We start from the raw sequence: 13,600 nt of genomic DNA, 5'->3' as shown, positions 1-13,600 counted from the left end.
AACAAGCTACAATGATTGAAATCTTGAGTCCCCACCCGCAAATCAAAAATCTTGCAGACACTTCTTAAATTTTGTAACTTGTACCGACACAATATTATTGGTATCGTTCGTATTTGTTTTCCCTTTATGTACGATGTATATTGAAATCTTTCAAGATCTGTGTCTTGAACAAAAAATAAATGAAGCATCTCATTCTTGGGATAATATTCTAGATCGGGTATTCTTCTCTTACAAATATACTGTAAACACTTAAGTTTCGAATAGCTTAGTTTATCTGATCCTTATCCACTTCTAATTTCTGTAACAAAAAAAAATGTCCTTAATAAAAGTCAAAGCTCTAGAGGATGTTACAGTTTCACCAATAGTGACTTTATCTTAACATATTAAATACTTTACACAATTGATTAGATTGACCAATTTAGCTTTTCCCACCACACAAACAATATTGATATCACCTAGAAATTTATAAGAAATTCTGGCTCTGACCTTGTGAATAGCTATATCCTATGATGAGAGTATAAAATGAAGCCTAATGAAGAGAAAGTAGTAAATTATAAAACTTGTCTTGTTAAAATATTGTAAACGGTTTCCATATCGACAAAATGTCCTCAGCTTTAAAAGAATATAAAAGGAATGTTGTGCCACTTATTCGACAAAAGAAGATTAAAAATGAGATTGAGCAACTATCAAAGCTTTCTCACTCTAATATGTAACTTCTGTACTCAAATTGTTTGGAAGAAGAGAGTGGGTTCTGATGACAATGGAATTGGTGCGATATTTAATAATGAAGGTTCATACATCTGAGATGAGGATGACATATATTCTTCCTTTAACATGGTCAATCAAGTCAAAATGAATATTGTGCATGTGAGTTCTCTTGATATGATTTCTTACTCCCTGTGTCACACTGAGTGTCTATTTTCTACTAAAAAATCCGTAATGTAATTGTTCTCCATTGTTCTTTCTTCTCTGAACCAGACTGAATTAACGCCTTCTTCCTGAAGATAGTTGTTAATGGTTTTACATCCTTCTATCTATGCTCATTTATTTTTATTTTCAAGACAATTATATGCCAAATGATTAGAAATGACCAACAGTGTTCCCTTCTTTAAGCAAGGGCATCCTCTTCCTCCTTTGTTAACATTGAAAATTTTGCTCGAAATCTTGGTGAATAAGTCCTGGAACTTGTGCCCCGATTTGCATTCCTGATCTTGAATTGGAAAAACATTTTCGTCGCCAATTATTCTTTGATACAGGGCAGAATTGAAAATATTGGTAGCGGAGGAAGAGTCGTACAATTTTTCTTTTAAATTTGCCTCATGTCTCAAACTGTATAAATAAATATTTTCAAACTTCATGGACATAAGGTGACTCATAGCATACCCGTAGTGAGTGAGGAATTCCAAAAAAAGGACATTCAAGGGTGTCTTCTGAGGAAATACTTTTTCTTTCTCTGTCTCTTTGTTTCTATCTCTTTTCTTCTTCTCTCTTTTTGTTTCTATCTCTTCTAGCTTTATCTTCTTCATTTTTTCAGCTTCTCTGCTATCCTACTTCTACTGATCGAGAGAGCTAACTCTATGGCTCGAGTTTTTGTTGGAGCGTTTGGAATATTTGAAGTAAGCCAGAATAAAAGCATAAGAGTAACTAATTTATTACTCTTTCCACCTATGTTAAACAATATAGTTTTTTTAGTATACGGAGTGAAGGGCAGTTCGCAAAAGGATGAATAACTGTGTTTTTAAAAAATCTACAGTTCTTCCTTGGAGCAATGTACATCCTGAAGATATTTGAAATTGCGATGTCAATCGCTTTCCATCTTTGAATTTAGAAATTGAACCCATTATTTTCTTCTTCCCCGATATGGGTAAGCCTAATATTTATTTTGTCAGCTTCCTCGTTATAATACAATGCAAAAAACACATTTTCAAATGCCATGGAATGGGTATTATGTGATTGTCTGCGTCTTTCTTAAGTGGATAAAAAATTTCCCACAGTTGAATATTGAGTCGTTCTCAAATTGTGAAAGAAAATAATTCTTTTCTTGTTTCCACGAAGTTTTTTAAAATAAAACTACTTTTTACAGTTCTGTTGCACCCACATCATTGGTGGAGGTGGGTGAAAATGACGGTGTTCCAATCCAAATAACTATATGTAATGCCGCTAAAGATGGACGTAATTCCGTTTAGTGATCATTTATAAAATTTGTTCACAGTATAACTCAATTTTAGACCGGGTATAAAGAAATAGTAGCTCAGCACTTAGTATCTGGATGTTTTGAAAGGTCTTTTAGAATTGCTGATAAATTTGAGCAGTATTCTTGATAGCAGAGATAACCCTCCTCTACAAGAGATTTAAGTGATTGGATTGAGGGTAAATATATCCTATGAAATAAATTATTGAGCCAGGACTCTTCTTCTTCAATTGACTTCCCAGCGAGCCAGGGAATAGCTCTTAACTTATAGAGCATTATTATGAACATTTACGAAATTACAGAGGTCAATCATCCTTTGAAGATTGAAACTTCCTCATTGGACTAACACTCATACTTTTTAGGAATGTCTAGTTTGAATAAGAGGTACCTTCTGTATTAGAAAATGGGAACAGCTTTTTCTAGTTAACAATTGAAAAAGAGTTTTTTTATTTTTCAGAGCTGTTAATATTATTATTCAATTCTTGCAAAGGGAATATCGAAGTATAAAGTAAAAACTAGAGCTTTTGCTCATGAAATACGATGAGTACCAGTGAGGTTTTGGTCGTTGGTATTTATAAGATCTATAAAGAAACAAAAATGTTAATTTATATGAACATTCAGTACCATTTATTTAATGTACTATCCACATTTTTTTTTTTTTTTTTTTTTGACAGTCAAGCTTCTTTTTGGGTATGAGTGTTTTTTGATATTTTATTCCAGCATTTTCTTCCCTATTAAACCTGAATTTTTTATTTGAGACAATAAAACTCTTATTAGATTCATATCAAATGCAAAAAAAGAGGACTACTTCAGGCAAATTTAAGCCCTCGGAATGAGAACACACAAAACAAAAGTTGTCATTAATAATATGGGACGCATCGAATAGTGAACTCCAAGCACGACGATCTATTAGACCCATAACTTTCGAAACTTTTTATTCAGTCACTATTAAAAAATTTATGTCATTCCTAATCCAAATCCTTCAATGATAGGTCAAGGAAAAATTATTATCAGAAAATGAGCTAATCTATCCAAAAATTGATTAACGAACTAGCTTACTTCACTTGCAATGTGATGTTGATAAGAGCCAGGAAAAAACAATTTGAATTTATTTATTGCTTTTTAAAAGGTTCTTATCTTCAATAGCTCGCCCTCCATTCAGAGAATTGACATCCAAAAGCTTGACAGTCTCTTTACGACTAACTTTTTAATATGGTTTTCGAAATTAATAAACCCTCTTTCTTACCCGTAACTTGTAAGCAAATCACCAGTGATTTAAAAAAACAAAACAAAAATCAACATAATAATGCAGACAATTTGCAGTAGTTTATCGAGGATAGGTGCTTAACTGTCCTGACATTTCATTAGATCAGCTACAATAAGTTGTGACAATGGAGAAATGGAAATAAACAATGACATATGTAAGAATTACTCCGATGACGATCCTTAATTATTCTCTGAGTCCAACAAAGACCTACAATAATAAATATGCAACAAATCCTCAGTATTACTAGTCATATTTCACGTGCTAGTGATTACTTTATACATGGACGTTTCACATTTTTTTACATAAAGTCCCAATTCGGATATAATAAAAACAAAAAGAAAAAAAAAATATTTGTCTTTACTGATGAAGTCGCAGTAATATAGCTATATTTAATTATTCTAGGAAGGTTACAGACAGAAAAGGGTCCATCAGTAGAAAGGGCAATCTGTGGAAAATTGCCTATAATTATACTATGATTTTCTTTAGGAAAAAATTAATATGAGGTTGATTAAACAATTAAGTAAATAGCTTCACTTTACATTGGATGTTCGTTGGGATTTTTATGATGAATATTGAACTATACAACAGAAGATAAGCATCACTTTTATGTTAATTATTTGCCTTTTTCATACTCGAAAGTTAGCCCAAACCTATAAAAGGGCTTAAAACACTCAAAATTTCAAAAACCAGATTTGATACAAAAAAACCATTGCAGATTTGTGATCAGCTTATCAAGTACTACTAAAATTGAATATAAAATTTAAAATTTTGTAAAAATGAAATGATTTTGTTGACTGAATGCATTTGTCATAAATAATATTTAGCGAATTTATAATGTGTTATTATTCATCATGAAGTTTGAACAAAATATGGGCAATTTTCCTCCATGGCAATTTTCTCCAGGCCAGTTTTCCACTCGCGATCCTAGAGATATCTTTAATATTTCCTAGCCAGTCTCTCAGCCTTTTCAAATAATTCAAACAGAATTGTGAAAATCATTGGTACTATCAAAATAACCGAAGGGTTCTATTGACAGAGGACATATGTATTTGGATTTGGAGAGTTTTATGTGTATAATATGGTTTCTTAGACAAAGTAAAAGATAATTATTATATTTTTAAAGTCCAGGATGGTGATATCTTTCAAAGTTGAAACTATTTTTTGATACTACCACCTTTATCCATCTTGGACATTGAAAGTTGAATACAAATTAATTGGAACGTATAAATAATTCAAATCATGCCCCAAGTTATATATTTTATAAAATTGTTAATATAAAGTGATTTACTTCCAATAATATAAACGCCAGATTTAAAAAAAAGAATTTAGCGACTGATTTTTTTTCTTCACCGAAATACTACAAAGATATATAGTTATAAGAAAAGTTAGGCTAAAATTGACAGTACTCAATTCAGGTAAAACTTTCATGTAAGGTTTCACTCCATCTCTAATTACATTATTTTCAATTGTATTTACTAGGTCGATATACTTTTGATCTCTTAAAGACTGCTCACGAATATCTTGTACTAATGAATCAACTATTTTGTCTTCTTCTTCTGATTGACTCATTCTATTCATTGCAATCCGTATTACTTCGTCTCTATGATAACCAACTTCTTATTCAATATTTTCATTCACTTCTGGAGATCACACATGTACCCTTGATAATGCATCCGGGATATCATGATCTGCTCCTTCCCTCCATTCTACCCTAAATTGATATATGGAGAACTTAAGTTTATACCGGATCAATCTCGCATTTTCAACCATATCTATAGTGTAATTATTTAAAATAGGGATAAGAGGTTTATGATCAGTTATAACTGTAAATGTAGGTAATCCTTCCAAAAATATATGGCACTACTTATTTACGCACAAAATTCCTAAGCACTCCAATTCAATCATGGCATATCTTGTCTCTGCACTAGACAAAAATCGAGATCCACATTGTATAAACTTACATCTCTCTTTATGCTCTTGACGTAACACATATCTTAAACCATTCAGTTTTTTTATGTATCTGTCTCAACGCACGTTTCTAATATCGGATTGAATGGTGCTAATACGGGTGGTGAAGTCAACATTAATTTCAATTTATCCATGGATAAGGTATGGTTAGTAGTCCATTTAAGTTCAACTTTTGATGATAATAATTCCTTTAGAGGTCCTACTTTTTCACTTATCTTTGATAAAATGGACTCAGTTGATTGACTAAGCCTAAGAAAATCCTAAGATCCTCCTATTTTTTGGATTTGGAAATTTACTTATTGCACACAATTTATGAGGATCAACTTTATTGCCTTCTTTAGATATGTAATACTCACAAATTTTACTTTTGGTTGAGCAAATATAAATTTATCAGGATTTAAAGTAATTTTCATTTCTCGGTATTTTTCCCAAATCCTTCTAACTTTACAAATATGATCGTCCAAATTCCTTGATACTGTTAAAACATCATCAACCACTAGAAATGTGTCTGGTAAATTATCCAAAATTTCATCTCCACCTAGGGAATATGCATCTCCAGTCGCAACAAAACCTATTGGTGCTCTATTAAAAACATATCTACCCCAAGAACTCGTAAAACACGTCTTATTTCTTTATTTATCTGCTAATTCCATTTGCCAATAGCCTTGTTTTGCATCCATTGTCGTAAAAATCTGCCATTTGTGAGTAAACTCAAAACAACATCTTTTGGAGTCCTCATTTGATGAATTGGTCAATAAACTTGATCAAGGCAAATTCTAACTTCCCCATTTGGTTTTGGAACTACTACTAATGGGTGAGACCATTCAATAGCCTTGTCCCCTACTTTACTTATCACTCCCATTTTCTCCAAGTGATCAATTTCATTCTTTACTTCACCTCTTTAGGCAAATGGTATGGGTCTTTCCGAATGAGGTATGTAACCATCCTTTAGCAATATTTTTATTGGTTCTAACTTTTGTCCATTAAAAAAAAACATCATCGAATTCCCTCGTGAGTCACTTTTTAATTTATTTCACATCTCCATTCATTTCATTTTTTAATGTTACTATTCGAATCTGATTGGGTAAATCCCTTGGAATTAACCGAAGCTCTCTGCAAACTCTTCTTAACAAAATTAACTTCAGTAACATTTTTACGTACAATAACAGTTTCTCCTACTCGCATATTATTTAACAAAAATGTTAGTTGTATTTTCCCATAATTATCAACTTCGACCCTTCGAGACTTGATAATTATTCTTTAACAGTGTTCTCTAGCATTTTGGACCATAATCCCATACTCTTCAGATTATCAATACAGACAACAGTTATTTCAGCCCCAGTATCCGGGACTGCTGATAATCTTATTAATTTTTTTTTTGTCTGCACGTTACTTCCAGAGATACCATTCTATCATCTACATTCTTCTTTACACCGCTCACTTTTACTGCATTAGATTAGAAAAATACTCTCAAGCTGGTTTAGTAAACTACTAAAGCCACAACAAGTCCCAAATTAATAATATATTTCCAGATATTTCAGAATTAAGACTACTGAAAGAAAAACCAAAATCATTTTTGGATTCTGCACTTAAAGATAAATTAATTTTTTGGTTTGAATTCATTTGTACAAAATAAGTGTTCTCCTGCATTATAAATATAAACAATATTCTACAAATTTACTCTCCCGAGGACTTTGTGAATTTTCACATCTCCACTAAAACAAAACCTATGCATCAATTAATTCAATTAGAATATACTGATCAAAAATGATGAATTCACGTTTACAATACAGGTTCTAAATGTATCAGTTTATATTGATTAAGATCAATATGAAAACAAAAATGATTATGAACACTCAATCCCATTTATTTAATATATATTATATCTACATTATTGTTGCTGCAGAAGTTTTGGTTCTTCTTGGCTGTATGGCAACCCAATCTGTAGAAGTCAAAATTCCTGTCCTGATTTCCTAAAAGTTAAAGCTGCCTATTCTCAATATTTAATATTTGAAAAACATTCACATTTGAGGATTTTGCATGGAACTTTTATTTTCATTAATTGAACAAATGGTTATGTATCAAGGATTTTTTTCCCATTAAATATTTAATTTATATCTTTTCAAACAAGAACATAAAAAAGCTTCCCATCATCCCCACACTAAACACCAAAAATGCCCCCTGTAGATGATCCAATGATATTGATTCTTGAGTTCCTGATTTAGGCTTATAGAGGGACATATCAATTTCACTTACATTTTCATCAACTTTTAGACTTATTTGAGACATTTCCACCTTCCAATGTTGAATAAGTCCCATTTCAATTAACTTTGCAAGTCTGAAAGACAATATGAGTGAATTAAGATGAATTTTAAAATGGTTTTATAAATAAGGTTAGTCAAAAGGAAAGCTAACATTCTATTAAGTACAAATGTGATTATTTTTTATATATAACTACCTTTCATTAAAATATGTCAATGCAGGGAAGTTTTTGTGTATGGGAAATGCAAATTCCGAATTATAAAACTTAAGTTTGGTCATATAAACATTGAACAAGTTATACTTCTTTAGGTAAAGTTGATGAAAACTATCTCCATCGATCATGTAGGAAATTCTGTATTATGAAAATATAAGTTGGTATAAGTCTTAAAATTCACATTTAAATGTCAGACAAACATACTTAGGATCAAAATGTATGTTTTTGAGACATTCAAAATGATCAATACATCTAACATCACACGTGTCCTTAAAACATTGCTTTTCCCAGATTTTTTGATAAATTGATACATCTGACCCCTACAAAAAATATAATATACTTTGGGGTTTGTATCTACTCATTAATCTAACTTATCTCCAATTTACCTCAAATAGAGATTCATAAAGTGTCCCTTCAAGAGTTGTTACAAATAAATCCCCTTTTACTATATCTTGTAAGCTTTCAATTGGTTTCTCTTTGTATGTCGAGGTCAGGAATGAGATCAAACTTCCTCCGTAAGCTTATAAATAGAACATTAATTTGACTCGAACATAAATTGATAAATATGTGAAATGATAATTAAGTACAACTTTTTATTATTTCAGAACTTGTGTCACTTTGAAAAAAAAAGGAAAATATTATAGAAATTTACATGAGGGACACTGTTAGGATAATTTTAAAAGTGATTGACTATTTAAAGGTATCACTACGTAATATTAAGGGCGTCATTTTTTTGTGAAAAAATAAAAAGGAAAAACGGTTGTTGCATGTGTTTTTTTTTGTTTTTTTGTTCATATTTAGTAGGTCCTTGTGGTGTTAACTCCAACCTTTGAAGTAAGAATTATCTCATATCATATTTTTCCTGCACTAATGTTATTTTAACTGAGGACTTTTTATAGCAGTAATTATTTTTTTTAAAAATCATCTTATAACATGTAGCTAGTAGTTTTCATTCGTTAAAACTATGAGTATCAGTCCCTCCTACTCCTTGCAGTCCTTTTTTCTTTACAAAATGACATCTTTACATATTATGTAAATCTTGTAAATCAGCTGTGTCCCTACCCTACATCTACTTATTTTTTACCAAATTTAATGTTCGAGGAAATAAAATCAATCTTATCACAATTTAAGCAATTTTACGTCAAATCGTAAAATCTGGAACTTTTATATCCTATCATTTTACAGTATTAAGAAATTTGATGCATAAACTTTTAAGAACCGATTGGAATTCCAATTTTTTGGCAAACAGATGGAGGATTCCTTATTTATAAATATTTTTATTGTGTCATCAAAATGAAATACAATCAAAATTTAAACGTTCATATCTCTTACGGCCCAATATAAATTTAATTATCTTCACAAAATAATGGACTTGAACTTTACAAGTAGAATATTACAGAGTGGCCGGAAATAAACATAAATGACTTTTATGTGAATTTATGGCATCTAGCAACTTTTTTTTCAATTTAGCTACGTAAACACATAGATTACTACTATTTAGAATTCTTCCTACCAAGTTTCGTTCAGATAGCTTCAAAAATGAATTCACATGAACAAAATTGGAAAAATTATTGCCACTCTCCCCAAAGATGACCTTCTTAGTATATGAGCTTCACAACCGTAGGAATGACAGCTACATTGTCAAGAGTAGAGAAGAGAAAAGATAGATTAAATATACAAAGCATCCTGCCTTGATCATGATCTTTGGGGTCATTTGTAGTGACGGGAAGAAGATGTCCCTACCTTGTCTAACAATGCCAGTGTGTTGACTCAGATCCTGACTACAAGGAGCTAAGTTACCATGCCTTGCCCTGGTTGAAAGCCAATTACATCAAGGTTGATTATTTGTGGAAGCAGGATTGACCTACCTGCCATATAGCAAAAAAATAATCAGATTTTTCTCAATTCCAAAATTCATATTTCTAAGTCTCTGAATTCATCCCCCCCCATCATCCATCAATGGAGGAGTTTGCCTCAGCTTGCTCCTCATTTCGGCAACGTGTCAAAACTGGCATTGCAGTTGAGGGAAAGTACTTTAAATACATCAAATAGTAGTTCTTGAACTCTCTATTTATCAATTCAAAAGTCTAAAAAAAAATAAAGTTATGGCTGTAAAACAATTCATTGAATTTTTTTCAGCTTATTTCCGATCACCCTGTATACGAACTTTTGCTTTAATTTAAGGAGCATAGGGTGTTTAAAGAGTGTAAAATTACCATTATTTAGAATGTATCTTACATAAAATGATGCAATATGAATATAAAAACCATGTTCCTAATAGTATTCTTAAGTATAGCTCCTTTGGATGATTAATACCTGAAGGGAAACATACTTTTTTTTGAGTAAAAAAGAGTATTGAATAAATGTACCTTGATTCAGAAAGGAGGACCACGTTTGTATAAGAGCAGTGGATACTGATATTCCCTTTTTCTCCGATGTTGTACCTCCATAAACTAGGACATAGAAAATGAAGAATATAATCATAGTTAAAAATACCATTAACCATGTCATTTTCTGCAAAAAAAAATTGTATTTTAATTAATTCAAAAATAAATTACTAACTCATTTTACATCAAATGGCCACAGGATGGCTTGCCATTTCGGAAGCTCTTGTGGAACATGTGCAAAAAATGTTAGAAATTGCTCAACAAATCCTAAAGAAAAGTCAACGGCTTGAGCTCTATCATATGTTCTTGTGATAGTTCCAATTCCAATATCAGCTTCCTGAACAAAGAAATTGAATCACTGAGATATTAATAACTATTTCAATTTAGCAAAATATATATATATTTTTTTTTTTGAGTAGGTATACAAAAGGTTGTGACTTTTAACCCTTCTTTAGGGATCCTTCCTTTTTAACAAGGTTAGTGTACTGCACAAAAAAGAAACCCAAAAGATATAAAATATTTAATTCCATGATAAAAAATTTATAGCTATGAATTCCATAACTATAAAATGGTAAAAATATTTTTTTAAATATCATCGATAAAAAATAAATTCTTACATTTAAATAATCGTAACAACATAAATTTGGGGGTTCAATATGATATCATTTGTTGTCCATAGAGTAAAACAATTTAATTTTTATTTGTTATATAAAATGCTATGAAATATTTATTACTTTATGTAAATTTTGGGAATAAAATTAGTATTCATCAGTTTTTGACTAGGTCACGTTTATTATATGTATAATATAATCGCTATAATATTATCATTTTGAGGCTACCGCTATATGAACCAATTTTCACAAGTGAAAACATAAGAATCTAAGACAAAAAAAAGAGGAAATTGTGAGCAAATTAGGTAATTAAATTAACTTAACCTCGATTTAAAAAATCAAGATGTAATTGCAAATAATCAGATTTAATGTTATAGGAGCATACTGAAAAGTATTGGGGATCAAATGTAGATTCAAAGAAAAAAGAAGCATTACAATACATTTAGGGGGGGTATAATATACTAGTTCACTTACGAAAGGTTTGATATGATAAATATAACTAATTTTTTTTTTTTTACCAAAATATCTTGATGCCTATAGATTGAAATATACTTTGAAGGTTTTTTTTATTAATTGGATACTTCTTTTAAACTCACCCTTCTCTCAATCATTCCAATAATGCCTGTCCAGCTACCATTCTCATCCGTAGATCCCCATTGACAGTCCACACTTTCAGTAAAACTAATCATATATATATATATATATTAATAATAATTACGACGTATTTATTTTCTTAAAAATATTCACTTTGTCTTATAATTTAGACTTTCTCCAATGGTTGAAACTATTTTATATTCCAAGCCAGTTTTTATTCGAGGTGAACCAGAAATTTCCAACACATATGGTGGTGAAAACATGAATGCTACTTTCAATACAGTCCCTCTAAAATTGGTTGGATAGGATGTTCTTAACAGAGACTTATTTTGTATAAATTGTTTTGTTTTAAGCGACCAGATATCAATTGTTTGTAATTTGTTTAATTCCAAAAAAGGATTGATTTTAATGACTAGAAATTGATCCTATAATGTTTTTATGATTAATACTTAGATGAAACCACCAAACAAAAGGAAAATAAATTTACTTTTGTATACTTTACAATCCTTAGATAAAAGAAATCCTTCAAGATAGAAATGCTCTGGATCTCATCAAGTGAAGGTGTAAAAACTGTATATTCATAATGCATTTGAGTAAAAAAATATTTCCACATCTAAAAAACAAATTCAATTTATTAATTCATAATTCAACGATAACAATAGATTTTGATTAACTTTACCTGTTCTATATACACTTTCATGTCTTCAATTGAACCTATAAAAATTTGATGAATGCATATTTTGAATTTTACTTCTTTTACGAAATCGAAAAGGCTTTTAAGATCATTGTGATATGAAATATCCCTTTGGAGAAACAGCAATAATTAAAGTAAATTCCGTTAGTGAAGACTATACCTAAAATTTTCTTGTAGCTGTGACACAACAAGGCTGAAATCCTGATTTTTTTCATTTAAATCCAAAATAATTATTGAACATTGACTATCTTCTATCATTTCTTCTATGAAATCTGCTAGTAAGACTTTTTTAAATATTAACTAAACAATCTGTCATTTAACATATCTAATAGGTGCTTTACAAATACCTGCATGGTTATTTTTCAAAAATAACCCATTAAATTGTCCATAAACCAAATTAAACATGTTCATGATACAGATGATTAAGATTTTCAAATTCATGATGAAATGTTTCTATTGATACAATAACATAAATTGATTTATAGAAAATTAGATTATTCAAAATGGTATTGCATGAGTATTGAATAATACATATTTCTATTATTAGCTTCAATAAATAATGGATCGAACGAAAGTAAATTATCTTAGAAATGAAGTTATTAAAAAACTACGGATTTTTTATCCACGGAAAATTCTCTATACCCTATTACCCTCGAAAAGTGTTTTTCCCCCTCTTTTCATCTCGAAAAAAAGTTTATCTCAGGCAAGTTTCTATGAAAGTTCATATCGAGACAAATGCATTCCAATAAAAAATATATTTGGAATATATCCTAATAGAAAAACTGAAAAATGTTCTACATACTATTACATTTTTAGTACAAAGATTGAATCATTCAATTTATTTATTATCCTAGTAAATAAACAATTTAACTAAGAAATCTTATTTATTAAGATAAAATCAAAGTTAATTTTTTTATTAATATATACTTCAAATATTTATTTATTATTGGGAAATGTACATTAAAAGGATCAAATTGCCTCAAAATGAAAAGAGGATTGATAATTTTCCTCTTATCGAGTTTTATCATTTTTGTAAAAAAAAATAACTTAAAAAGTATAAATGCGAAAAGTAAAACTAGTTTGATATATAAGTAAGAGAAGATTTTGAATATATGTAAAAATACTTCCTAATAGTTCTTGTACAATCTATGACTTAGCTCCCATCCCTCCAATGCTCCATGCTTTGACTATGAGACAAAGTTAAAATGTAGGGCCCTTTTATTTACAATATTTTTTAAATGTGTGGGCTTCTATTTTACGCCTAGGCTTAGGAAAAAACCCAAATAAGAATTATATCTGGGTTGCTAATATAGTTAAGTTAAGTTAAGTTGTCCTCTTATATAATATATGTTTGAAGAAATTACCTGCTGCAGGGTGTTGTATAAACACTAAGAGTTTATAATAGAGTGTAC

The 13,600-nt window shown here is 30.1% G+C and overlaps 1 protein-coding gene across 3 annotated transcripts; it reads right to left on the bottom strand.

Moving 5' to 3' along the window:
• Nucleotides 1–7,455: 7,455 nt before the first annotated feature.
• Nucleotides 7,456–13,600, bottom strand: LOC121128183 (uncharacterized). 3 transcript variants are annotated; one of them, XM_071892878.1, is made up of 15 exons: nucleotides 13,313–13,379; nucleotides 12,536–12,641; nucleotides 12,349–12,472; nucleotides 12,174–12,297; nucleotides 11,982–12,107; nucleotides 11,648–11,919; nucleotides 11,497–11,581; nucleotides 11,375–11,434; nucleotides 10,474–10,626; nucleotides 10,272–10,416; nucleotides 10,141–10,218; nucleotides 8,289–8,422; nucleotides 8,107–8,222; nucleotides 7,885–8,040; nucleotides 7,456–7,764 (listed from the first exon to the last, which is right to left on the bottom strand). In XM_071892878.1, exons 2-15 carry the CDS (start codon nucleotides 12,627–12,629, stop codon nucleotides 7,539–7,541), a joined length of 1,893 nt encoding a protein of 630 aa, XP_071748979.1. In that variant the 5' UTR covers nucleotides 12,630–12,641; nucleotides 13,313–13,379; the 3' UTR covers nucleotides 7,456–7,538. The 3 variants fall into 3 exon arrangements, with proteins under 3 accessions (XP_071748979.1, XP_040579694.2, XP_071748980.1); XM_040723760.2 differs by lacking the exons at nucleotides 11,375–11,434; nucleotides 13,313–13,379 and adding an exon at nucleotides 13,553–13,600; XM_071892879.1 differs by lacking the exon at nucleotides 11,375–11,434.

This window comes from Lepeophtheirus salmonis, chromosome 13, assembly GCF_016086655.4.
Source record: "Lepeophtheirus salmonis chromosome 13, UVic_Lsal_1.4, whole genome shotgun sequence".
Classification (NCBI taxonomy): domain Eukaryota; kingdom Metazoa; phylum Arthropoda; class Copepoda; order Siphonostomatoida; family Caligidae; genus Lepeophtheirus; species Lepeophtheirus salmonis.
This window is presented reverse-complemented; position numbering and strand designations above follow the sequence as displayed.